Source organism: Mastigoproctus giganteus, chromosome 10, assembly GCF_048544385.1.
Source record: "Mastigoproctus giganteus isolate SK-2022 chromosome 10, ASM4854438v1, whole genome shotgun sequence".
Classification (NCBI taxonomy): Eukaryota; Metazoa; Arthropoda; class Arachnida; order Uropygi; family Thelyphonidae; genus Mastigoproctus; species Mastigoproctus giganteus.
The window spans coordinates 53,078,515-53,106,478 of NC_143584.1; the positions used below are offsets into that span (position 1 = coordinate 53,078,515).

At 37.4% G+C, this 27,964-nt stretch overlaps 1 protein-coding gene across 2 annotated transcripts in view; it reads left to right on the forward strand.

The window, feature by feature from the left end:
• Positions 1–27,964, forward strand: part of LOC150079033 (twitchin-like) — a 2,795,346-nt gene that overhangs the window by 1,995,722 nt on the left and 771,660 nt on the right. For both annotated transcript variants that reach the window (XM_090382361.1, XM_090382360.1), the window contains one exon: positions 10,603–10,905. In XM_090382361.1, coding sequence (XP_090238487.1) covers positions 10,603–10,905 — 303 coding nt within the window. The remainder of the gene's footprint in view (positions 1–10,602; positions 10,906–27,964) is intronic.

A 27,964-nucleotide genomic window follows, 5' to 3' on the forward strand; every position in this document is an offset into this window, starting at 1 on the left:
TTTATGCCCTTAAAAGATGATATCCGCTCTACAACGTCATCAACCTTTGCCCCTGGCAGACATACCCTGGTCCTCTTCCACCTATCCTTTTTACAAAGCATGTTTCCCATTTCCTTGACAATAGAGTCACCAACAACTACTAGTTCCTTTAGGACCAGCGCATTCTGCCTTGGGGGTTGCCGCTGTGTTGCGCGATGACCAAGTGCAAGCTCTGGCATTGGTGTGGGCAGCTGAGAGCTTGATGGGCCCCTCACTTTTAATCCTTCGAGGGCATCCACCCTGTCCTTCAAGCTCTCATATAGGCCCATAAAAACACTGAGTTGTCGCCTGATTTCCTTACACTCCTTGCATCGCGCACATACAAAGACATCCCCCATGGCAGTATCATGTCCCATACCTGACTGCTGTGCAAACATCAAGCAAATAGTGCATCTTAAAAGGCTGTGATTCAGAGGGCAACTGCCCCCCTCAGTTCTCCCCTGAGCCACAGCATTCCCATTAGCTTGAGCCTTTTGCTTTGCTGCTCTGGTTTGAGTCATGATTTCGATTTAATTTCAATAAAATTTCAATTTCAGTACAAAATTAAATCCTAAACTTGTATCCCAACACAGTTATAACGCTGTATTTATGTTTCAGTAACGAGTGTTATGTACGAAATCTACGAGTGTTATCTACGAAATATTTATGTTTAAGTAATGAGTGTTATCTACGAAATATTTATGTTTTAGTAACAAGTGTTATCTACGAAATCCCTTTATATAACTTCCGTATCAAGTTATGTATTAATTATTTATTTTTACTAATTATTTATGTTACGTAACCTAAGTGGTTATATGTATAGTTAAAAGTACAATTTAATTGCCAGTGAAGTTCGACAAGATTAATAGATTTTACTGATTAATTTTCGTGTAACAATGGTGGCTATTTACGAACGGTAAACACGTGGATTTGATACCCTTTCCGATACTAAGTAATACCTACAAAATCTCTATCTAAGTTACTTTAAACTTAAGTACCGTAAATAGGAATATAAAGCTTCTCTAGAAAATAAGTTAATATGTCAATTTAAACTAATAACGCAGAAAATAAATCAGAAAAAACTTCTCTGTTCCAAGAGCAGCAGAAAGGCACGTCCGCACAGGCAACTCTTGTCCTAACGTCTTCTCTCGTCTCGAGATCCCCCGAAATCCCCCGTTACAAGACTGTTCTGCACAACTGTTCATTGTACTCATCAGAGTCATTAGGCCTATAACATACTCCTACTCTTTCATTTTCCCCTTTTCCAGTGTTTATGTCAAACCAAAGAGACTCAACGTTTCACTCTCCACCCATGTCAACTGGATGCACTTCCTTAGATTTTATGTGTTTCTTAACTAACAACATAACCCATTCTCCCTTCCTGTCCTTTCTGTACATACACATTGTACTCCCCAAATTCCAATTCTGCAATGCTTATATCTGTGTGACACCATGTCTCTGATCATCGTCATCTATCATCGTTCCGCTGTTCCACAGGTCGACGTATGAAGCCTTGCCACCATGCCCTGTCCATGTACTTCTCTCCGTTGTTGACTTCACTCCAATTTCCTGTTCTCTTAATGACATTTTTCTTTATCATGTCCTACCATCTCATTCGTGGTCTTATGTCCCTTAATTGTAAATCAAACATTCTTCTTGCCAAACACCTCTCGTTCATCCTCTTAACACGTCCAAACCATTTCAAAACCTGTCATTCCTATTCTGGAGTTTTTCAACCTGAATTCTCTCCCTAATCACATCATTCCTGATTTTGTCACATCTTGTCTTTCCGGCTATGCTCCTCACAAATATCATTTCTGCCCCCTGAATTCTGCTTTCATCGTTTTTCCTCATAGCCCAAATTTCAGATGCATATATCAGAATTGGTACGTAATAGGCCTGATATATAGCCTTCTTACACTTCAGTGGTATATTCTTGTTCCAGATCAGATCTCTTGTCTGCTTATAGAAATTCCCAACTGCTTATATCCTTCTACTTATTTCTTCGGTCTATTACTCCAGTCTTTGTAATGGTGCTTCCTAGATACTTGAAGTTGTTAACCATTTTTAGCTGTTTCCCTTCCATTGTAATGTATCCATCAAGCTTGCCACTCCTCTTTAGAACAATTACTTCACTTTTCTCCTGACTGAAAACAAGTCCAAATTCATTGGCCATACTAGCTCATATATCAACTTGCCATTGCACTTGTTCCCTGCTCTCTCCAGATCATCTGCAAAGAGCATAACTTTCATCTGTTCCTGTCCAATTTGTTCCACCACTCTACATTGTACATCATTCATGATAACTATGAACAGTAGTGGTGACAGGATGCCTCCTTGCCTCAAACTGATGTTTGAAGCTCTCCGTCAACCCCACCACTGTTCTTACTTTGCTCACTGTATTGGTGGTGCCTCCGTAGCCAGGTGGGCAGGAGCAGCAGTGCGTAGCACATGCTTCTTGATTAGACCGGGGTTCGAGCCCATGCCCACCAAATACGGAGGCTGCGGAAAGGTCAGGGAATGACCACCGCATATCCCCGGAGCAATATGGCCTTAGTTGCTAATGCTCCTAAAAAAAAAAAACAAACAAAACAAACAAACAAATTGTATTGGTGCACATATTCTCAGTTCTCTCCACAAGATGTTCCTCTATCCCCAAGTTTCTCAAAACTTCCCACACTTTCTCTCTCTTTTCGGCATCAAACGCTTTCTTTATATCCAAAAATGCCATCCATAATTCTTTATTTTGTTCATAACACTTTTCCATCAGTTGCTTGATGCAGAAAATTAGATTCACTGTCAATCTGCCAGGCCTAAAGCCATGCTGTTCCTCGGCCATCCTATTTTCAATCGTTCCTCTTATCTTCCGCTCTAACACTCTCTCATTCAACTTACTCACATGTGATGTCAGTTTGATGCCTCTATAATTGGAACACTTTTTCCTTCTCCTTCTTGAACAACAGGATGATCAAACCTTCTTTCTAGTCCTTTGGCACCTGTCTCTCATCCCAGATCTTACGGAACAGTCTGTATATCCACGCTATCCCTGCCTCACCTGTAGCCTTCAGCATTTTTCCATTTATCTCATCCATACCAGCAGACTTACCTGTCTTGATATATTTCCATGCCTGCACTACATCATTCCAAGTCAAATCTGTCTGCTCTCTCTCCGTATCTTCGCTTTTTTTCATCCCCTCTTTTATGATCAACCTGCCTTTGTCCCTTTTGCTGGCTGTCCTGCGCATTCAACAGATTTTCAAAATACTTCTTCCATGTTCCTCTTATCTCTTCATCCTTGGTTATTAGGTTCTCATTCTCATCCATTAAGTATTTGCTCTGTTCACCATCTCTTCTCCTTTTCCTCACCATACCAAAAGTGTCTTTTTATTATCATTGATATCTTGTCGCAGAGTTTCACTCCATTCTTCCATCCACAGTCTTCTTTCCTCCTTAACTATTCTCTTGGCCTCTCTCTTCATGGTTTCATATTTCTCTTTATTCTCGTCATTTCTGTTCTGAAAGCAGGTCCCGAATGCATTATTCTTGATTTTCACAGCCTCTCTCGTCCTATCATTCCACCATGTCTCTGATATCCCAATAATATCTGCCTTTGATGTCTTGATCAGCACTTCAAATTCATCTTCTTTTAGTTCGCAGAAAGATTTTGATGATTCAAACTTTGCAGTAATGTTGATGGTCGACATTGCTTTGTTATTGAAATGATCCTTTACCGAAAGAGTATTCTTTCCCAACTGCACAACTTTGAGTGATATTATTTGTAAAAGGTGGCAAGGATAAAAGAATCAAAGGTTGGAATCTCTGTGATCAGCTGAAATTTTCTCGTTTCAGTTCCTGCAGATTTTCTTCATTGTTCTGTGTTCAGTTTTTCCATACATGTATATAGCTTTATTATTTATTTATTCTTCGAAGGGCCTTCATCAAGGTAGCCTAGCAACAGGTTATCCCACCACAAACTATATATAGTATGCAGATACTTACAGGGCTAGCCCCAATATTTGTGGAGCTCTGTTCAAGAATTATTTGAACAAGGTTGTTGATTGCTGGAACAAACTTCTATCTGTCATTGTAGAAGTTGATAGCTTAAATAAATTCAAGAAGGAACTGGACCAATGTTTCGAGGGAATGGATGTGTGAATTTTTTTTTTTTTTTTTGGGCTGATGCTATATAAGCTTGCTTTCTTGCATCACATTCCTCAATTACTACTACTACTTGCAGGCTCTGGGGTCCTGTGCAAAACTTATGCTGGGTTGAAGTATATGCTCTACTTCTAGCAATTTTCAAGTCGACTCATGCAAGCACTCTTGAAGTGATATAATGATGTGGGTAACTAGATATTAAGCTGGCGAAGATGATATTATTATTTAGGCCATTTGAGAGAGAGGCCCTGTTCAAAAGAATTGGTTGAATATTCTTGTGGCCAGCTTTGGATACATATATAATAAAAAGGTTATAAAATGTATTGTTTATAGGCTGCGACCAAGTTGTTGTTTTGTTTGCAGTATACAAATTAGCCACAAGTGGACTCCTGCTGTGAAAAATAAAAAAATAAAGGGAACCTAAAAACCATAAAGCAAAACTGCCAATGATTGAAATAGTGGCTGCAGTATTCTCTCTCTCTCTCTCTCTCTCTCTCTCTCTCTCTCTCTCTCTCTCTCTCTCTCTCTCTCTGCCCAGACATTGTTTAGCCCCTCTCCTGAAAGCCATGGGGCACTCTCTAATTACAAGTAGCATCCATCACTGAGAAACCAATTCAGGTGAAGCTATTCGTGGCCTGCGGTCCAGCCATTGTCTTGTTTGCAATATACAAAAAAAGAATTAGTTGCAAGTATACCGTTTGTATGAAACACTTTCAAGAGATAGTTTTTGTGAAAATAAAGGGAGTCTGAAAACCTTAAAATGAAAATGCCAACACAACTAGTGGCTTTTAGTTACAATTTGTGCAGCCAAAAATATTGCCTATTTAATTATTTTGAAATTTCCTGTATTTTGAATTTTAGTGATTTATTTTCACTGCATACCACTGGTGGTAGAAATGTTTTGGGAAACACTGCTTTAGTTGATGCCATTTTTTTGTGGCAAATTTGTCATAAATTTATTGAATTCGTGTTTTATAATTATAACATTGTGTAAACTGATAATATGGCCCCTAATGAGCATAGTAAGTTAAAAATTTCAATTAAAATTAAACAAAAAATGTTGCAAAAATTTCAATGTCCGAGGTCTTAGAACAAATATTAAAATAAAAATTACAATTTTTTGCCTGGGGCGGGAATTTTATACCACTGGGGGTGAAACACCCCCAGTCACCCCCCCTGGATTCAACACTGTTTTCCCTGGAACATAAATCACTCTTACAGGTCTGTAATTACTCACTTCACCCTTTGATTCTCCCTCCCCATTGCGAATAGGAGAGAGATATTAGCATATCTCCAATGAGTATTTCCTCGAATTTAGACAACGGTTTCCTTACCTCTTTTGCTGCTTCTTTTAATATAATTGGTTACTAGGAGGCTCTGCCCCCTGCTTGCTTTGCTCACCAATCCCCACACACTCTTCTACACAATATGTAGAGTTATGACAGAGTAAGTCAAATCTTTTCTAAGTAAAAGGCACACCTGTCGAAACACACTGATCGATATCTAATCAGAAAATGACGTGAGTAATTATTTACCTGTGCATTTGTAGTGCTTGGCATTCTCAAGGTCAAATAAATATCTTCTTCTTCAAGAGGAGTGTTTCCATTTACAATGGGTTTCCTCAGCCTGCAAGTTATTTTTTGTTAGGAATTTTTTCCTGCCATAAAGTGCAGTTCAAAATGTCTCGGTCTGTTAAACCTCTGGCTATCATACACTCCATCCATCCATGTCCCCTCCACTTCTTCCAGGCAGTATCCATTCCAGGATAGCCTTTGGATATCTGGTTTCTTGCATCCATTTTACAAGTCCATACTATATTAAATATACCATATTTGGGCTGAGAGGCGGCAAATGAAGTTTAACATTGACAAATGTAAAGAAGTGCATATGGGAAACAGCAACCCCAGAGCAACATATCAACTCTGTGGTACTACACTGACAGTGGTAGAGAATGAAAGGGACCTGGGGGTGGTTGTGCAGGCAGATATGAAATTCTCTGAGCAGTGCAGACGGGCTGCAAGAGTAGCTTATGGTGTATTGTCAATGATAACCCCGGGGGCTCACATCTAGTGAGTATGGGCTTGGCAAACCCAGGGTCCTGAGCTGGATATCATCATTCTTCTCTTTCTTGGTGATTCCTTTCTACTTCTCTCTCTCTCTCTCTCTCTCAGGGGGTAACTTGGGATTTTTTTTTTTTTTTTTGGCTGGTGCAGCATAAGCCTCAGGCTTCCTTGTACCATATGGCCATTAATAATAATAATAATAAATAATAATATATAGGAATTTTTCTAGCAGGGATAAGGAGGTGATTATTCCCTTGTATAAGGCAATGGTCAGGCCACACCTAGAGTACTGTATACAGGTCTGGAGGCCTCATTTCAAGAAGGATGTAGAGCTGCTGGAACGAGTACAGAGAAGGACAACAAGATTAGTGAATGGAACAAAGGGGTGCTCTTACGAAGAAAGGCTTAAATTTTGCAAATTACAGTGTCTGGAGACTAGGCACCAGCGAGGTGATCTGATAGAGGTTTATAAAGCCTTGAATAGTTTGAGCATGCTCAATGCTGATGGGATTCTTCCTCTTGCTCAGAATAATCACCTGAGAGGGCATAAATTCAAATTGAGGAAAGACAGATGTAGGATAGCGAGGTGATCTGATAGAGGTTTATAAATCAATGGTTTGAGCCTTCAATGGTTTGAGCATGCTCAATGCTGATGGGATTCTTCCTCTTGCTCAGAATAATCACCTGAGAGGGCATAAATTCAAATTGAGGAAAGACAGATGTAGGATAGACGTGCGGAAATTTGCCTTTAGCCAGCTTGTGGTTGGTTGGTGGAACAGACTTCCATCCCTTGTCATGGAAGTTGATAGCCTAAATAAGTTTAAGGCTCAGCTGGACAGGTATTTCGAACGAACAGAGGGGTGAAGCGGAAGTGGGTTTTTTTTTTTTTTTTTTTTTTGGCTGATGCTGCATAAGCTTGCTTTCTTGCATCAAATGCCTCTACTAATGCTAATGCTAAATGCTTTTCTTTGATAGTGTCAATAATATTCTTTTTCAGTTCCATTTTCTCTCTTATGTCTTCATTCTGTTTTCTGTCTCTTCTAGAAGATCTTGCTGAGCGTCTACAAAACTCCATTTCTGTGTAGAGCAATTTGTTTTACCTCACCTATTCAATGTCCAGGTTTCTGCTCCATACAATAGAAGACTTTGTATAATCTTTTGAAATATGAGTTTCTTTGTTTTATTTAGAATATTTCTGCTCCATAGAACAGAATTTAACATGCCAATAGCCTTTCTGTCATCTGCAATTCTCTAAATTATCTCTGCTTGGGATGATCCATCACTTTGTAAGATTGATCCGAAATATTTGAATTTATCAACTTGTTTGATTTTAAAACCTTCAAATATTTAGAATGTGTCGTGATCCTGAAAACAACGTTTCAGTCTTGCTAAAATTAATTTTTAGACCCCATTGATTTTTAGATCCCATTGAATAAATATCACTATGTAATTATTTACCTGCATTTACATAGGTTACTTCGGAAAAGGCCTGGTAAAAATTCAGATCTTGGGTACCACTCCATACTTCAACTAAAAGTCAGGAGGAAGAAGGCAGTGATTGGCAGGCGCCACTAACTGTTTAGCCCTGCCCCTTTCCTCCTAGGTTGACATGCCTAGGGTGTTTATTCCCCCACTTGCCGCTATTTTAAAATTGGAAACTCGTTTTCCAATTTTAAAACAGCAGGATGGGGGGAAAACACACTACCTAACTAAGCACCCCCCTCCTCGATGATACAAAACAATCAGAAACAAAATGCATTCACAATAATCACCCAATCACAAAACTTGACCGTACAATCACTCCATTCTACGACCATGCCCACTGCATGGAGACAAGTGGTACCCAAATAATAGATTTTAGCCAAAGGCCTTTTGCTTCAGGTTCCATAATGCGTGAGGATTACTGTTGCATCCGAAAGAGCAGGACTAAAATATTTAACTGAAATATTTACAAACTATACACATATTTAAAATATTTACAAATATTCAATATTCATTAATATACAAAAAACGTTACAATGGAACATCAAATGTTAGACAGAGAAGCACTTGCACGAGGTTGGTGAATGTTATGGAGGCAGTTGTCAATAATTAATTGCATTTATAGTGATGTAATTGCCTCACCCTCTTCTCCCATTGGCTCAAATAAATACTACTAGGAGGAAAACTTTTTAATGTATAGAGAGATATTAAATTATTCTTCTGATTATTCCTAAAAACTATACTTCTCATATTCCTATCCTTAAAAATTATACTTTTGGTATTTCTCCCTAAATTTATCCCTAAAACTTCTTTATCAAACATTCTTCATGAATTTGTAGAATAAGAGACATTTACCTCAATATAATATGTAGAACACTTCCATATGATACTCTCCAGAAATTAAAATGAATATAAAATTAACACAAAATGATTACAGTAAAAAATCAATTGAAAGCAATTTAAAAATTAATTTGAAAACAATTAAAAATTAAATTAAATAATTAAATAAGTTTTTAAATATTTTAAATTGTTTTTAATTGTGTTCAAATTAATTTTTTAATTGTTTTCATTTGATTTTTTACTGTAATCATTTTGCTTTAATCTTATATTTGTTTTAATTTCCATATGGAGAGAGTGTCATACGGAAGTGTTCTACATATCATATTGAAGTAAATTTCTCTTATTCTTCTATAAATATTGAAATTAACATAGGACGAATTGAGCATCATAGCTCTGGTTTATACTATCAAATTCTTCATAAATGTAGGTATATGTAGGTATATTGCAATTTGAGTTATATTTCTCTCTGAAGACTCTACCAAAATTAAATTTTAGGCCCTTTTAGTCATTAGAAAAAAATTCCAATCTTTCACTTAGACATGTAGAAAACCGTATTCAGATGCTGAATGATATTATGGTCTCTTTATGGCAAGAAAATCCTGCTTTATTTTTCATGAAACTAAGGAGGAAACAGTTACCTTAGGTATCTGTTACAGATAACAAACCATCTGTACTTTTAATTATAAGAAATCATCATAGCCACCTGGATTAAGAATGTAACCATAAACCTTTGAAACACCACAAAACTATTAAGTGGGGTTTACTTTGAAATTGTGTATACAATTCAGTACACCTTAGAAGAGAACTGTAAAATATCACCTACAGCTGCATAGAGTTTCTGAACGCAGCTGTAGGTGACAGCTGCATAGAGTTTCTGAAAGTTAAAAAAAAATAGAATAAATAAAAATAAATAGAAATGTTGTTTAATTGTTTGACATGGTAAATAAGTGACAAAAAGCATAAGACTGATCTAGGATCTCTATTTGGAAACAGTTTAAGGCAGAAGTTGACATTGAAGTTATTTTCGATGATACTTGTTGACATTCAAAGCTTAGAAAAAGAAAGGTGATATCATCAGAGAGCATACTCTCTGATGAGAGTATGCTCTCTGATGATAATAGTCTTCTGTTCAACACTAACAATAATAAAGTTGTGCAGTTGTTTTATGTTTTAAATTGTACCAGATTTCTTAAACTTAAAAAAAAGTTTAAGCTTGTTAAGAAGACTGAATTATTTTTGATCTGTGGTTTAAAAAAAAAGAGATTAAGAAGCCATATAATTTTGCAGTTAATAATTTTCTTAAAAATAATTATTTCTAAAAACTAAAGTTTCTTTTTCTTTTTTTTTATTTAGTATTTCTTCTTCAGTCTAAACATTATTCATTTCAATGAACAAGAGTAGCAAACTTTTCAATAATATGTTTATTCAATTAGTTTTGTTAATTGAAAAATTCCAAATATTATTTCTCTGGTTTTAAATTCTTCTTATTCTTGCTCCTATTAACACATTTACTGCCTTTATGCATATAAGTATAAAATGGCTGTAGAAATGATCTTCTGAATTGCATATCTGAGTTCAAAAGGCACCCAAGCAGTGCGCCATAATGCATATGAGCAGTCATTCTTAAGAGGCCAACCAATGAGGGCCATAAACGGAATGGCACATGAAATTAACAACTACTCAATGCACACTGAGTGAACATTTTGTAGCAGTGCTTGGCTCTTGTTTATAGACTTGTCACACAGTTTTATTTGTTTTTACTTGTTTTGATGTTAGTTTTAATAAATAAAAAACATACTTTTTTATAAAATTTTAAGATTTTTTTCTGATTTTTAACATTTCTTCTGAATTTAGCAGTGAATTCAAACTTTTAATTTTCAACCATTATTCATGAATTTTTGGAATGCTGAGAATATCGGAATGTTGATTTTTTCCAACATTCCAAAAAATTACAGAACATTGAATGGGTTCTCTCAAATTCACATGGCAGCAAATGTGTTAATCATCTTTTCTCACAAATTTTCACTTTATTTATTTACAGATCCTCCTGGGACTCCTGGTGTACCTCATGCTATAGAAACTACAGAGGATTCAATCACACTGGCATGGACCAAACCAAGAAATGATGGTGGAAGCCCAGTAATTGGCTATGTTTTAGAAAAGCGTAAATTAGGAGATAACAAATGGTCTCGTGCCTCGTTAGCAACAATTCCTGATTTGACATACAGAGCAGGTGGACTTCCAGAAAATAATGAATTTGAATTTAGGGTTGCTGCAGTAAATGCTGCAGGACAAGGACCCTGGAGCTCAGCTTCAGAGAGTATTGTGGTAAAATCACCACCAAGTAAGTGTGTGTTTATACATGTGCATGTTTATGTGTCTATTTATTTTCTCTAACTAAATAAAATATAATTTGATTTGATTAAATTTTATTTTAAACTTATTTTAACCTGGCAACAGTGTCAGCATTGGCACCAAGTCTGACAGACCTCCCACAGAAATACAAAATATCTAATACTTGTTAAAAATTACTGGTTCAAATTAGTGTCTGCTACTGTATCCAGACTTGCTTGAGTGGTTCTGGAAGTAAAACATTCTTTTCATTTCAAATTATGCATAAAAGAATGTAAAATAAAAGACCCCTGCCCCAGTCTTTTTATTACTGTTTTTTTTTTTTTTTTTTCAGCATTATTTAAACAAGTGTGAATCTTGACATTAGACTATATTCTTTCAGTTTATGCTATTTCTGCAGAAAGCTGGAAACTATTTGTTTTATATTTGAATTATTATATAAAATGCTATTTTTATTTATTATGTTATTATTTCTCTCTGATGAGGTGTGTTCAGTCAGGCAGGCCTTGATTTCCTGTCGAGCCTGCATCATCCCCAGGTATTTGTAGTTCTCTCCCCCTGTCATGGCTTTGATCTCTTTACCAGTCTACAGCCAATAATTTCAGCTGAATAATTTCCCCTGATGCAATCTGTGGGTGTTGCATTTGTCTAGACCAAATTCCATTCTGGTATCATTGCTGAATTCTTCAGTGATCCAGAGTAGTTGCTAGAGTTGCTTCTCGGTTGCCACATAGAGCTTGATGTCATCCATGTACATCAGGTGAGAAAGGGTGTACAGGTTTTTCCTTCCTTCTTTTAGGTAATATCCATACTTGCTGTTATTGAGCATGTGGATATTGGGTTGAGTGCTAGACACAACCACAGTGGGCTCAGTACATCTCCCTGAATGATTCCTCAACTATGGCAAAATGGTGATACTCCATTTTGCCATAATTGCTTCTACGAAGTTTGTCACTGTCAGATTGACATTGTAGATCTTTAGCATCTATATTAGCCAGCTATGAGGCATGCAGTCGAAGACCTTACGGTAAACAAAGTAGGCCCTGTACAGTTTGCGCTGCTCTTGTATGCTCTTTGACTCCAGCATCTATGGTTAATTGCTCCTTTGCTCACATCCTTTCTACTGTTTGGCCATTATTCTCTGGCTCTTCAAGTGGTCTGATATCTCCTTGATTATGCAGCTGGTCAGGATTTTGTACAATGTTGAGAGACAAGTGATCAGCCTGTATTTCACCGGGTTTCTTGTATCTTGATCTTTAGCCTTCAGATATGTGATTCCTTGAGTGAGAAACTCTGGGATTGTCTCTGGATGCCTTATCATTTGGGTGAACTGCTCAGCTAGGTGCTTGTGTGTTCAAGTGAACTTCTTGTTCCAGTAGTTGTGGACATTATCTATTCCTGAGGTTCGCCAGTTGTGGGAGTTCCTGATCAACTGTTGTACTTCTTCCTCCCAAATCTCCCACTCTCTCATCTCTTGTATGTCCATGGTTTTCTTTCATTCTAGTTCTATCCCGGGGGGGGGGGGGGCTTGGTTGTTATGTCTTGCTTCACTGCTCCATCCCATATGTTACTCCAGAACTCCTCAATTGTCTTCTGCTCAAGTGATCCATTTCCATCTTTCCCATCTTCTCCGAGACTCCTATAAAAGGCTGTTTGGTTTTCATCGAAGATTCAGTTGTTTATTTTCCTCTGAGAACTCTCTTTTTATTGGTAGTCTCTTGCTGAGTGCAAGAAGGGTCTGCTTCAGTGTGTCCAAGTACTCTCCTATTCTCTGATTTTTGGTTTCATGTTTGCTGTGGAATGCTGTCTCTCTTGAGGATGCTCTTTACTTTTCCAACAATTTCTTACACCAATTACCCTGTTGGTACTGGTTCAGTTGGCCTATCTTGACTCTTAATTCTTCTATCTTCTGCTGAAGTCTTCTTTCCCAAGCTGGCGGTTCCTTCTGTTTTCGGTTCTTCTGCTGCTAGTCTCTCATTTCTCTTCCATTAATTCTAGTGGCTGCTATGGCCACACAGTATATGGCTGTGTGGATGGCCTCCACTGTTGAACCATTGCTGTCAAAGTACTGTGGTATTATTTGTCTAATGATGTAGTCTGTGTCTCTCCACAGAATTCTATTGGTTCTCTGCTTTGGTATCATGTGGATCTTTGTGGGGTCCATTCCTTTGAATTCTGTTAGAGTCTTCTTTCACTCATCTTCTATTCTGCATATCGTGACCTCATCTATTTCCACTTCAGCTGCTCTGTGTTGTATTTCTTCTTGCTCTTCCTCCTCTGTTTCCATGTTATCCATATTCTTTGTTCTTTGTAGTTGATCACTCAAGTCCTGCTTGATTTTTTTAAAGATTGCAGGAGCTATCAGTTGCTTCATGATGATGATTCTCTAGTCTGCTATTTGCTGTTCAGTGACCTGAATATCCGGGAATTGCTCCACCACTTGATATGTAGTCTCAACCTGTACATTGTCATATCGGTCTCTAGCTTGGTTATTTCATAGTCTGCTTGCATGATGAACATATTCATTTCGATGCTCCACCTCATCCTTTTGCATTTTCTTCCATCCTGGGTAGTCATTAGCGCAGCTTCACACGGAGCACTTCCAGTTGGTTGGGCTGGATGGTCTTGCCCTTCACTTGTGGCCATACCAGAGGACAGCATCACTTGTTGCACTGTCATTCTCTCTGACATTTTGAACCGACCACTCTGCCTGAGGCCTGAATGTGAGTGACTTTATACCAGCGATTCTCAACAGGGGTGATATCGCCCCCAAGGGGGTGAAAATTGGTTTTTAGGGGACGAAAAAAATCATAGGTATTACAGAGGTTTATGCCACTCCAAAATTCAACCCTACCCCACGACATATTATTCCTTAATATTTAATTTCTCTCACTGGGTTTTCTTTTCCCTTGAGACAACTGATTTTTAACATATAGGTATATTATATTAGAGGTGAGTGAGAAATTTTGATAAAAGGAAGATAGTGGGCATGATTTAATTCAACAACCTTTGCTTTTCATAGGCATTAAATTCTTTCTAAGGTAATTTTCTACAATCCTTGGTATGTGTGCCTTTCCAACAGCTGAAACCTTGGCGGTGGTATGTTATGCACAGTTTATTTATTTATTCTTTTGGTCAATATATGAGGCTTGGATGGAATGAGGAATTGTTTCAGTCTATTGTTTCTACATTCCAAGCGAGAATTAGTATTGATTTATTGTTTCCTTGTGTGAGTTTTTTATTTTTCATCCATAGTGCTTTTGTGAGTGACATGGGCATTGAGAGGTAAATAAAAAGAGCTTATATTTTATTATTTAATTCTTTCTAGTTATACAACTCATCATCAATCATGTCAAGTGCTGAATAGAAAAAGAGTCAACAGTATCTGGATGAATATTTAGCTTATGGTTTTATTGAGAGCCCATTCAACTCAAACAGCCTATGTGTCATATGTGTAATAGTTGCTTTTCAAATGGGGCTATGAAACCATCAAGACTTTTAGATCACTTAAAAAAGGAAACATCCTGATAAAGTTGGTAAACATATTGAATATTTTAAAAATTTTAAAAAGAATTTTGAGCAATGTAGCATTAGCATTAGTAGAGACATAAGATTCAAGAAAGCCAGCTTATGCAGCATCAGCCAAAAAAAAACCCTCCCATTTCACCCCTCCATTCGTCCCAAATGCCTGTCCAGCTCAGCCTTAAATTTATTTAGGCTATCAACTTCCACAACAAAAGATGGAAGTCTGTTCCACCAATCAACTACCCACTGGCTAAAGGCAAATTTCTTCACATCTATTCTTCTACAACTGTCTTTCCTCAATTTGAAACTGTGCCCCCCCCCCCCCTCAAGTTCTTAATCTGAGCAATAGGAAGAATCCCATCAGCATTCAGCTTGCTCAACCCACACAAGGCCTTATTCACCTCAATCAGATCACCTCGCAGGTGCCTACTCTCCACGCGCTGCAATTTGCAGAATGGGGTTCTCTTACCTTTCTTGGTAAGAGCAGCCCTTTGTTCCCTTTGTTGTACTCATTCTAACAACTCTACATCCTTGCTAAAATGAGGCCTCCAGACCTGTACACAGTACTCTGGGTATCATTGCCTTGTATCATGGGATAATCACCTCCCTGTCCCTGCTAGCAAAATTCCTATATATCATTGACAGGACTCCATGACTTGCCCTTGCAGGCCGTCTGCACTGCTCAGAGAACTTATGACTGCACAATTACCCCAGGTCTTTTTCACTTTCCACTTCCCTGAGTGCAGTCCATACAGTTGGTACATTTCTCATTGGTTATTGCTACCCATATGCAGTACTTTGCATTTGTCAATGTTAAACTTCAGTTGCCACTTCTCAGCCCATTTGCCCAAATTATTTAGATCCAGTTGGAGTAGCAAACTGTCTTTACTGTCGTTAACAACCCTGCCAACCTTTGTACCATCTGCAAACTTGGACATTAAACCTGATATGCCTTCATCAATATCAAAGATAAATATCCAAAACCACAATGGGCCTAACACCGACCCTGGTGAACTCCACGAAGAGCAGTGTCCACTGATTACCACTCTCTGTCATCTCCCACTCAACCATCCCTTTATCGATTGTAGCAACTTACCCTTAATGCCATACCTCTCCAATTTGTACAGCAGTCTTCTATGTGCAACAGTGTCAAATCCAAGTATATGATATCAAAAATATTTTTGGCATTCAGTTCTGAACACAAGTCACCTGAAACTAACAGGTCTATTGTGACACATTTTGAACCCTCTTTGTGAATTGGTGATACATTTGCACACCTCCAGTCCATGGGGACCTCCCCTGAGTCCAAGGGAACTCTCATAATTATGACTAAGGGTTTGCTTACTTCCTTTGCTGCCTCCTTTAATATAACTGGATAGATCCCATCCACCCCAGGTGCCTTCCTTATGTTTAACTTCAACAATTTCTTCTCCACTTTGCTCTCAGTTATTACAAAATCACTTAGCTCCCTGTTAGAGTTTGATAAACATCTGGCACTCCCCTCATTGAATAACTTCTCATGTGTGAATGTAGATGCAAAATACTCATTCATTTTATCAGCTACGTGAGCATGATCATCAATAGTCAACCCATCTATGTTAGGTGGTCCAATCTGATTCATCCCTTTCCTTCCAGTGTATACATAAGTAAACAACTCTTTGCTGTGTTTCTTTGCATCATTTGCCAAAGATTTCTCTTAATCTGCCTTCACCTGCCTAACCTCCTTTGTGACTTAATTACAGACTAGTTTATATCTGCCATAGGCTTCTGTGTCACCTGATACTTTATGTGCATCCCATACATTTTTATTCTCTGCCACGAGCCTCATTAATTAATCTGACATCAACTTAGGCCTAAACCTTGAACAGTATTTCTTAGTTGAAATGAAAAGCCTAGTAGCCTCCAAACTTAAGTCCCTGAAGGCTTTCCCTTTAGAATTCAACGTTGGTAACATCATCAGTTGATCCCAGTGTACAGAATTTAAAAACTGTCTGAGACCCATAGTCACCTTTACGAAAGCAAAAGCCTTTCTCTTTAGCCTTGATGGTAGTTGTTGTTGTTATTTGGTTTTTAGGAGCATTAGCAACTAAGGCCATATTGCTCCGGGATATGTGGTGGTCATTCCCTGACCTTTCCGCATCCTCCGTATTTGGTGGTGATGGGCTCGAACCTTGGTCTAATCAAGAAGCGTGTGCTACACGCACTGCTGCTCCTTCCCACCTGGCTACGGAGGCACTTGATGGTAGTTACATCTTTAAGTAATTCTCACATCAGTACGTTGTGATCAGTCACCCAGTGGTTCCTTTAGCTGCAAATTCTTAATGCATGAATAATCACTGCTGATAATCATATCAAGAGTATTATTCCCTCTGGTTGTCTGTCGAACATGTTTCTGTAGAAAACAGTCATCCAATACAGTCATTTGAGAAAAGACAGATGTAGGATAGACGTGAGGAAATTTGCCTTAAGCCAGCGGGTGGTTGGTTGGTGGAATAAACTTCCATCCCTTCTCGTGGAAGTTGATAGCCTAAATAAGTTTAAGGCTCAGCTGGACAGGTATTTTGAACGAACAGAGGGGTGAAGTGGAAGTGATTATTTTTTATTTATTTATTTATTTATTTTATTTTATTTTTTTTTTTTTTGGCTGATGCTGCATAAGCTTGCTTTCTTGCATCAAATGCCTCTACTAATGCTAATGCTAATAAATCCCCAAAAGTCTTGCTAGAGTGTGCGAGTGACCAACCCACAAGTTCCAGTCAGTATCTGGAAAGTTAAAAACCCCGATTATAAGACATTCTGATTTACTGGCCTACTCTATTTCTTTGCATAATTTCTCATTATATTCATCATATTCATTAGGCCTATAACACACACCTACTCTCATTTTTCCTTTCCCAGTGCTTATGTCACACCAAACAGACTCAACATTGCATTGTCCACCGACATCAATTGGTGCACTTCCTTAGATTTTATGTATTTCTTAACTAACAACATAACCCCTCCTCCCTTCCTGTCCTGTGTATCCTTCCTCTACACATTGTACTCCCCAAATTCCAATTCTGCACTGCTTATATCTGTGTGACACCACATTTCTGATATCCCAACAATATCTGCCTTTGATGTTTTGACTAGCACTTCAAGCTCATCAAATTTATTAACTATATTCCTAGCTTTGGTGTACATGCAAATATACTTGCACCTGTTCTGATTCTTAGTTACCCTAACACAGCCCATGTATTTTCTTATTCCACTATGACTCCCAGCAGTCCTTGAAATCTCCATTACCTTGCTTTTTTTTTTTTTTTATGAAAACCCCAAACACGAAAGGTATCAAAACCTATAGTACTTAGTACCGTGCATGGGTTGAAGGAGAAGTATGGGGTGAAGGGGGATGCTGGAAACTTTGCTCTAGAGACTAAACATGGGTTTCACCACTTCAAGCCTCCAATAAGCAAAGTGGTTGTATTTCACCGGTTGATGAAAGTCATCTACCACCTACCAAGCTGCTGCTCATTCTAATAGAAACAGTGCAAGAATCATTTTTGCCTCTGCCTGCGGCCACTGTTAACCTTTTAATCCGTGTATCCCCCCCCAAGCTAGCAGTTTTCCGGCACACCTAAATCTACATCGATAGCATCAGCAAATATTTTTGCACCCTTTGTATTTAAGTGTATCCCATCCCTGTAGAAGCAGTGTCTCCTGTCAACAAGCACAGACCAGGCTGAAACAAATTCTACCCCTTGAGCCTTGCACAATCTCTCCAGGGCCAAATTGATTGGCAAATTGATCATATACTCCCTCCTATCGTGTCTGAGCAGAATTGCAGACACTTTCACATTGAACCCTAACTCGCAACTTTTTTTCAGCATTGACCTGTACTTGTTGAGTAAATCTGCAGATCTCTTACTCTTAATGTCATTAGTTCCAATGTGTACAACAATATCACCTTTTATTCCCTTAAAAGATGATATCTGCTCTACAACTTCATTAACTTTTGCCACTGGCAGACATACCCTGGTCCTGTTCCACCTATCCTTGCATAGTATATTCCCCATCTCCCTGACAATAGTCACCAACAATAACTAGTTCCACCAACAATAACTCGTTGAGCTAGTCAGCTGAGAGTTTGACGAGCCCTTCATATTAATTTCTTAGAGGGCATTTACCCTACACCTCAAGCTCTCATAGACGCCCATCAGAACGCTGAGTTGGCACCTAATTTCTTGACACTCTAGAAACCTAGCACACCTTAGACACCTAACGGCATCTTCCTTGGCTAGATCATGTCCTGTTTTAGAAAGGTCGGCAAACATTTCACATTTCGCACATTTTTTGAGACTGTGATGCTTTGGAAAATCGCCAACTTCCTTTCTCCCCCAAGTCACAGCACGCTCGCTAGTCTGTGATCTTTGTTCGCACTCTAGTTTGGGTCATGATTTCCGTTTAAATACAATTTAATTAACAACGAAATTTAATAAGATTAATAATATTTCTGATTAATTGATAATACTATAATAAGCTAACAGATTCCTAATACAGTCCTTCATATTACGCTATCTAGTTTTACTTTATACCTTATGCTATCAGTTCAAGATATATACAGTGAAACTTCTCCTAACGGACACCTCTCGTTAACGGACATCTCTCTACAACGGACATTTTCAAATTCCCCAACTCACCTCCATTGGTTTTAACGTGTTTGCAGCTTCTGTCTAGCGGACATTCTCTGTAACGGACGCGGACAGGCGATCTGCACTGTTTCGTTTAGATTTGCACATAATTTGATCTCCCCATAACGGACAGCGGGCGAGCTCACGGCCCTTTTTCTAGGAACGTTTCTTCCACGTATTGCCTCAATCGTGTGTTTATTTTCTATTTCCGATTCTCTGAATTTTATCAAGGTTTATGTCGCGGTTCTAAACCCTTTTTCAAGAATTTTAAGGCACGTGTAAAACTTCTGATGAATTCGGTGTGTGCAGGGAGGGGGGGAATATGGTCAGCCTTTCGTCTTTTTCAGTTTTGTTCAGTGTCGTGTGAAGTGCACAATGTCTTCTCGTAAACATTTAACTTTAAAAGATAGTCGAACTCATTAATGCGTATATGATCGGCAATAAAATAGTGTTCGCAATCTCGCTGTAAAATTCAAAATCGGGAAGACGCAGGTAAGCAGGACATCCTAAAGAAAAAAAATGGACTGCTCAAACAATTTTGGCAACACGTAAATGATCAGGTTCAAAAATCATTCCCGAAAACTGTTGGACTTCAAATTTGTCGCGCATTTGCTAAAAAAATTCCCATTAATGGGCCTATTATTAGGGAAAAGGCTTTGGAGGTTGCGAAATCTATGGGAGTAAATGAGTTCTGTGGGATGGCTAGACAAGTTCAAAACTCGGCATAAAATTTCTTGGAAAACTGTAAGTCGTGAACGTGGATCTGTTGATACTGGGGTTGTAACAGAGTGGACTGTCAAATTGGAAGAGTTATGTCGTGATTTTGAAGCTAAGGATATTTACAACTGTGACGAAACAGGGTTGTTTTTTTAAAGCTCTTCCTGAAAACACAATGAGTCTAAAAAACGAAAATGCCAGGGCGGAAAAATTTCTAAGGAATGCTTGACTGTACTATTGTGTACAAATATGCTGGGAGACTTTGAACAACCTCTTGTTATAGGAAACCCACAAAATCCTCTTTGTTTCAAGGGCATAAAGTTGAATCTTTTGGATGTTGACTGGAAGTCTAATAAAAAAGCGTGGATGACACGAGATATCATGAGCGAATGGATAAGTCACTTTAACCAAAACATGATTCGTCAAAACAGAAAAATTATTCTTTTCATGGATAATGCTGCATCTCACCCGCACATTGAATTTTCCAACATTCAAATCATTTTTCTGCCACCAAACACATCTGCAGAGTGTCAGCCCTTGGATTAAGGGATAATAAAAAATTTTAAACTTCACTAAAGAAAACGTGTTTTAAGACATCTCATTGCAAACATGAACGATGTAACATGTGTGAGTGACCTTGCAAAGAAAATCAGCATCCTAGATGCGATTCAATGGATTTCCTCTTCAGTAAACGCAATTAGAAAACAAACTGTCGTGAACTGTTTTGTAAAGTCTGGCTTCTCAAACGCAAAATTGAAGTTGTGAACAGCAATGTGGAGCACCAAGAAGAACAAGTACTTCAACATCTATTGATAATGTACGATACTTCAGCTACAAGTGACCCTGGCTACAAAGATATAGACTCAAACCTCAGTACAGAAGATGGTGCTCTAAATATCAACGACATTATCATCAATATTTTTCAAGAAGTTCCTCATGAGGATGAAGAAATGGAAGGAGGTCATTCTGTCGAAGAACATATTAACGACGAACCACCGATGAAAATAGAAGCAGCACTCATACAAATCAATCGTTTAAAAATGTTTTTCACCGCTGAAGAAGATACTGAAGGACTTTCGATGGTTTCTTCACTCCAAATAAATGTTGAAAACAAAATTATCAGCCGGAAGAAGGTGCAGAAGAAAATAAGTGATTACTGTATGTATTTTTCTTAAGATAAAGTCATAATATGCATAGCACAATTGTATGTATATTATTTACAAAAATATTGTGCAAAATCTGTATATAATTTAATTTAATTTTACATTAAACGTTTAACGATTTTTCTTTCTTTCTTTTTTTTTTCTCCCTCAGACTTCTGGTTAGCGGACACTTCTCTCTAACGGACACATTTTCGTTCCCCGTGGCTGTCCGTTAAAGGGAAGTTTCACTGTATACATAACGCTATTTCTTATTGACTACGATATGGCGGCTAGTTCAACAATATTGGCGCCAACACTGGGAGTCATAACTTCCAAAAATTGCTGGTTAAATTCAAAATAAGTAGCTAACGAACGCTACTTAACCTATTTAATATCTCTGTAAAACACAATTTAATATGTTAATTAACGAAGAATATGGTAAAAAATTAAAAATACTTATCCCATTACAGCAGCCAAAAATCCACCGACTGTTCTCTTCCGCGACTAGAGCACCTCTCTTTAACGTAACACTGTTACTGCCTTATTTAAGAAAAACACACAAACAAATGACGATGGAATGATTGCATCTTATGAAATTGCAGAAATCATTGCAAAAAGCTGGTAGTGCTATTACAGTTGCTGCGACTGTTATACAACCCACATTAGAGACTGTAATTTCAATAGTGATGCATGAAAATCCTTCCAGTATTTAAAAAGCAATGCCATTGAACAACGATTCAATTCGAAGACGAATCAATGAGATGTCAGTTAACATTGACGAGCAGCTAATTGACAAACTTAAAACAACAAAAGTTTCTATTCAGATTATTGAATCCACAGTTACTGACAATAAGACCCTTCTAATGGCATATGTTCATTATTTCAATGATGATTGTAAATTGCAAGAAGAGTTTGTAAAATCTATAGAAATTGTCTGTACTGGGGCATCTACTTTTGCTGCTGTAAAAACATGGTTTGGTGAAAGACAAGAACCATTGGAAAATTTGGTATCCTGTGCCACTGATGGTGCTAGCTCCATGGTTGGAAGACATAAAGGTTTTATATCCAACCTAAAGGAAATATGTCCCAAAGTTCTTGCAATACACTGCATTGTGCACTGACTTCATATGGTTGCAAAAAATATTAGTCCAGTTCTTTATAAATTTCTCAGTATTAAAACCATCAATAAAATAGTCACATAGCAAATATGATTGCCTTTTTAGAAAATATTGTGTTGATAATGAAGAACAGTATGTGAGGCTTCTTTTATATGTCAGATGGCTTTCTAAAGGAAACTGTCTAACAAGATTTGTAAACCTTTTTGATAATATAATTAGTTTTTTAGAAAACAAAGGAGACACAGATTTAGCAATGGATCAGCAAACACAAAAACAATATATATGCTATGGTTTGGATTTTTTGAAAACTTAATGAAGTATCACTTCAACTTCAAGGGGAAATTAATTACGGTGACTGCAATTAATTAATTAGACTGCAAATGCATGTTAAAAGCTTTCACTGAAAAACTGACAATATTTGAAAGTAATTTAATGAGAAAGCAATTTTGTAGCACACAATGAATCTCTCGGTGAGAGATTCATTGTGTTCTTTAAAAGGTGAAATGAAAAATAGTTTTTCAGATTTATTTTCTTTTGAAGTGAAGCCATGGATGTTATATCCAATTGGTTGCAATGCCAGGTCTGCTATTGAAGAAATTCGAGAAGAACTCATTGAATTAAAATGTAACAAGAATGTAAATATAAATTCAAAAAAGATGGAATGGCTGAGTTGTGGGGATCAAAAACAACTAAACTTCTTTATCCAACAGTCTGGTCTGAAATGGCCAAAGTACTTCTTTGTTTTCCAATGTCTTATATGGTTGAAAGTGGTTTTAGTTCAGTAAATAAAATATTAACAAAGGAAAGAAACAGAACTGATATATGTTCAAGAGGAGACAGAATTAAACTAACTAATATCATACCAATTGAACCTTTGAACCTTTAGTTAAGAAGCATCAGGCTCAGGGATCCCATTGAATAAAAAGCATAAGTATAAAGTATTTTCTTGTTTAAAATTTCATGGGGAGCAATTAGAAAAAAAATTTGTCTAAAAAAAAAGCCCTTTAGGGGGCAATAATTAAAAAAAATGTTGAGAAATAATGCTTTATACCGTGCCACTCTCAATGCAGCATGATCATTATTTATCTTCAACATTATTATTATCTCTTTCTTCTCCTGATTTTTTCCCCATCCTTTAATGGTACTTATACCTGGTGTTTTGGGGTAGTTGTTATGTCTGGTTATTATTATTGGTCAAGGAAACCTCTGGCTATCCACAGTGTTTGGGATTATGGCTTTCTGGAGTTTCATATATTTTTTCTCTAGGAGACCTACTGTTGCTAGGTACTATGGAGGCCCTTTGGCATTATGCTGGTTGTTGACATGGTGATTGGGATGGTCATTACTTGTTTCATATGCCACATTTCTCTGACTTCCTACCTTAGGTCTGTGTACTTCCTGGTCATTTCCTTTTTTGGTTTTCTGGAGGTTGCTGGTTTTGGGCACCACTATGTCAATCAGGTAGGTAGGTAACCATATCCTTCTCTGACTTCCTATGGTAGGTAACCATATCCTTCTTGTCGATGAGGGTTATGTCTGATCTGTTGTGTAGGATCATCTACTCTGTTATTGTGGCACGATCCCAATATAGTTTATGAGTCAGGGTCACTAGTATGGCCTGGTGTTCATACTTGTAATATAGTACAATTTCTTTGATCATCTGGTATTTGTGCTGTCTTCTGATGTATTATCCTGTTGACCTGCCCATGTCTATGTGTGTACTCAGCATCCCACAGTGATGTGCTAAATTGTTTCTGGGACCATGTGGCATTATTGACATGTGCAATCTCTCACTCCTGGATCCTTAGCAATATGTTTCTGTAGTTCTTGGTGTTGTTCACCTGGTCTTGGATGGTGATCATGAATCCTTTGGTCTTGGGGAAGAGCCTCCCGCTGGTAAGCCTTGCAATCAAAGCTAATCTATCTATATGGTCTTGAGGGAGATCACTGAGTGTCTGCCATGGGGGTGACTTGTTCGCCCATCTTTCTGTCTTTGTTTCTTCTGTCTATGTGAGTGGGGTCTCGTTGAGGTGTCTCATTTGTCTATATTCCTTATGGCTTGGCAGATTGGCACTGTTCCTGGAAATTATTCTTCAGGTTCTTAATTGCCTATCAGTGAGGTTTGTCAAACCTCTGCTTCCTTCTTTCTGAGCTATGATCAGTCTCTCGATGGCCAACTTTGGGTGGCATTAGTGACTCTTGATTATTATCCTTGATTTCCTAATCTCCTCGATCGCCACGTTGATCCGATCTATGATCCCGAAGGAGTACTTTAGTACTAGGACATCTGACACATTCCTTTTTGCTGAGGGCCGATGATCCTCCTACGTATGAGTCCTCTAACACCATTTTTTTTTCTCATACTTATAGTTGAGTACATTCAATCATGCACAGTTTAATATTTTTAACCATCTGACTAAGCCTTATATGTTTCAGTCAGATTTTAATTGACAATGACAAAGTGTCAAATGTTTTTAAATATTTACAATTTATTAATTAATAAAAATTATATACTGTGTAAAATACTCCATATATTCTTATGGAATAAAAATATATGCCTTTTTTACCATCATACTTCTCGTTTGACAAGTGGTAACCTCTGTTAAAGGTTACCAGAACGTTTCTTTAACATTTTATAACCTTGTATTGGAGCATAATAGCTTTAGTCACTAGTGTGCCAAAAAATACTGTAAACCCAACCCAGCCTGTATTAATATTAATAAGGGAATTTTTTCATGTTATTTATTTTTAATATTAATTAAAAACAATAAAATGAATGATTAATTAAATTATATTAATCAAATAATTAAAAAAATAAACAACTAAAATGAACAATTGAATATAAACATTAGTTTAGTTTCAACATTGTTTATATGAAGTAGAAATAGATGGCAGTATGATAATTATGGCAGCACGTGAGAAAAGCAAATTTCATAATTGACAACACCAATCTGCTTGCAGTCTAGTGTTTGCTACTACAACTCTGGACTGAAAGCGGAATTTTATGATGTTTTGGCAGCTGCCACATCAGACTGCATAGAGCTGTTGTCTAAGGTTGCTGATAATATAAAGGTTGGCAGAGTGGTTAATGACAGGAAACAAAGTGCCCTACTGCAACAAGACTTAGAGAAAATTAGGCAAATGTGCTGAGGAATGTTAATTTAGGTTTAACATTGATAAATGCAAGGTAGCAGTAATCCCAGAATAACATTAATTTGGTGCTGTTTTTCTGGGATTACTGCTACTTTGATTATCACTCTGAAGATAGTGGAGAATGAAAAATCCACCCCTGGAGGGGTAAATATACAGTCAGTTCATCATGAAATTCTCTAAGCAGTGCAGATTGGCTGCTGGGACAGCTCATAGAGCTTTGTCAATTATATGCAGGAATTTTTCCAGTAGAGCTCAGGTGATGATGATCCCATTGTATATGGCAATGGTTAGCCACATCTTGCATGTTCCATACAGGTTTGGAAGTGCCATTTTAGGAAAGATATAGATCCGTTGAAACAGATGCAGAGAAGAGCAACAAGATTAGTCGGGGGCACTTGGTAAGGATACGCTTAATGAAAAAAAAAAGTTCTGCAAATTGGAGGATGTGGAAAACTAGGCTCCTGTAAGGAGACCTGATTAAAGTATTTAAGGCTTTAAATGGCTTGCTTAAAAAGAGGTCAAAGGAGGAGAGGTAGGCCAAAGATGACAATCAAGAACAGAGTGGCAAGATATGCAGGAACTACGGCTCACTCCAGCAGACTGTGCCAACCGTACTAAGTGGAAGTGTTCCATCCATTTCGCTGACCCCTAACCGGGACAAACAGCACGGATAAAGTAAAGTAAGTAAGTAGTACAGAACTTTTTATAACATTCTAGCAATTTTGGTAAAAATGTGTGTTTCTTTCTAGTTTAATGACCATAAAAAAAAAAAAGTAAACTGCATCCATTATCAATCCACTGCAGGATGGAAGCCTCCTCAGTAATTCATGTTGAAGGAAATGGACCATAATCTGCCACACTGGTTCAGAGTGGGTTGGCAGATCGACCATATTTAGCAGTCGGGCTTGAACCAAAGAGCATGTGTTTTTTGGTTCTACTCAAAGAGTGTGCTACTGCACTCCTGCTCCTGACCACTTTGAATGCAGACCTTATACCAGTATAGTCTGTTAAGTCTGTTAAATTAAGGTTTTGCTGTACACTTGTGGGAACTGGCAGTAACCTAAATGTCCAAAGCTATATACCAATATCGATGCTCTACCAAATGATTCAGTAAAGGATTAGATAATTATGCGCTGACTGCTTTGGTTCCAAATAAAGTAATTTTCACAAATGACAATTATTAGAAAAACTGGGACTATTTACTGTAATGATAAAATTGAAGTTACTCGCCAGTTATCACTTCTTAAGGGAATTGAAGGGTGCATAGCTATCCTTGGCTTAACCTAATTACTTAAGGCAAAAACTAAATGAGAACTCTCTCACATAATATAAGATCATGCTGGAGAAATTCCACAAGGTAGGTCAAAATGTTCTTGTGCCTACAAATGTTTTCAGACATGACAAGAGTGTTAAAATCGTATCAGGCCCCTGTCATTGTAGGTCCTTATATTTGAGGGACTCTGTAAGGCTTATGGAAGAAAATTTCTTTTCACTCTGATAACTGGAATGGAAGGGTAATAGAAGGATTATTCCCAGTTTTTCTAAAAATTGACTGAAGTGGTACTTTATATGAATAGAAGCAGCACAAGTCTTTGCTAATGTTACAGAAGAGATATTACCTATTCATTCAGTGAAACTTCTAATTAATGACATGGTCCAAGATTCTTGGACCATGCCAATTCAATTACATTGCAAGTGGTTCATATAATACTGTTAGTGTGGCACAGTATTTAAGGTGTATTTGATAGTTATACAAACTTTATGTACTTTGACAAGTGGCAAGAAAATGATCACTTTGCAGTTGGAGGTACATCAGATTTCACATTATAGACTTGTTTTCATAGAGATTCAGATAGTTAAGACACTAAACCACTCCATTTTTAATTAAATTAAATGGAACAATGTATGCAAAAAAAAATCAGGTGGCTTGAAGTCATACAATCAACTGTTTATTTCACAAATCCTCCGGTACTTAATTTCCTTCAGTAGGAAATTGCCAAGAACAAATATTAGTGCTCATAAACCATTCACGTGACATGAAAATTATAAAGTATACAAATTAAAAATTTTCATTGAATGCTAACTGCCATGGACAAATAGAGCTAATAAACAACAATTAATCCATCCACACAACATTAAAGTTCACACGTGGCAAATGTTTGTCAAATTACTCAGTCTGGCATCACCCTTACAGTAGTCAACCAATTAACAATGGTTGCTATTACCTAAAGAAGTCTAAGTCACATAAGAAAAAATATGTGGAATCCATTACATGTATTGTTTGTTTGTTTGTTTGTTTACATGTAGACAAGATCTCTGAATTTCAACCCCACCTTGCTTTTTGCATACTAACTCAGTCTAATAATATTGTGGTAATTGTTCAGTTTTTAATACTGTATAGTTAAGTTTTAAAAAAATTCTTAAATTCTTCTCTGTGTTTTTTTTTTTTTTAATTTGCTTCTGTGTGTGCTTCTATCATGTTAAAATAAAAAAAAGGTTGTCCATTCTATTGAACAAAAAGTTGAGATCATCAGAGGGATGATGAAAAGGGTGCTAAAGTGTTAACTTCTATGAGGGTGGGGTGCTATGGTGAACAAACTATATGTGATGTGTTCAAAAATAAGAATAAATTAATCATATTTGCTAGAGTTTCCAGTAGTGCTGGTGGCATGTCAAAACAGAAATCAACAAAGGCCTTTGCCTTTAGCCAGTGGGTGGTTGATTGC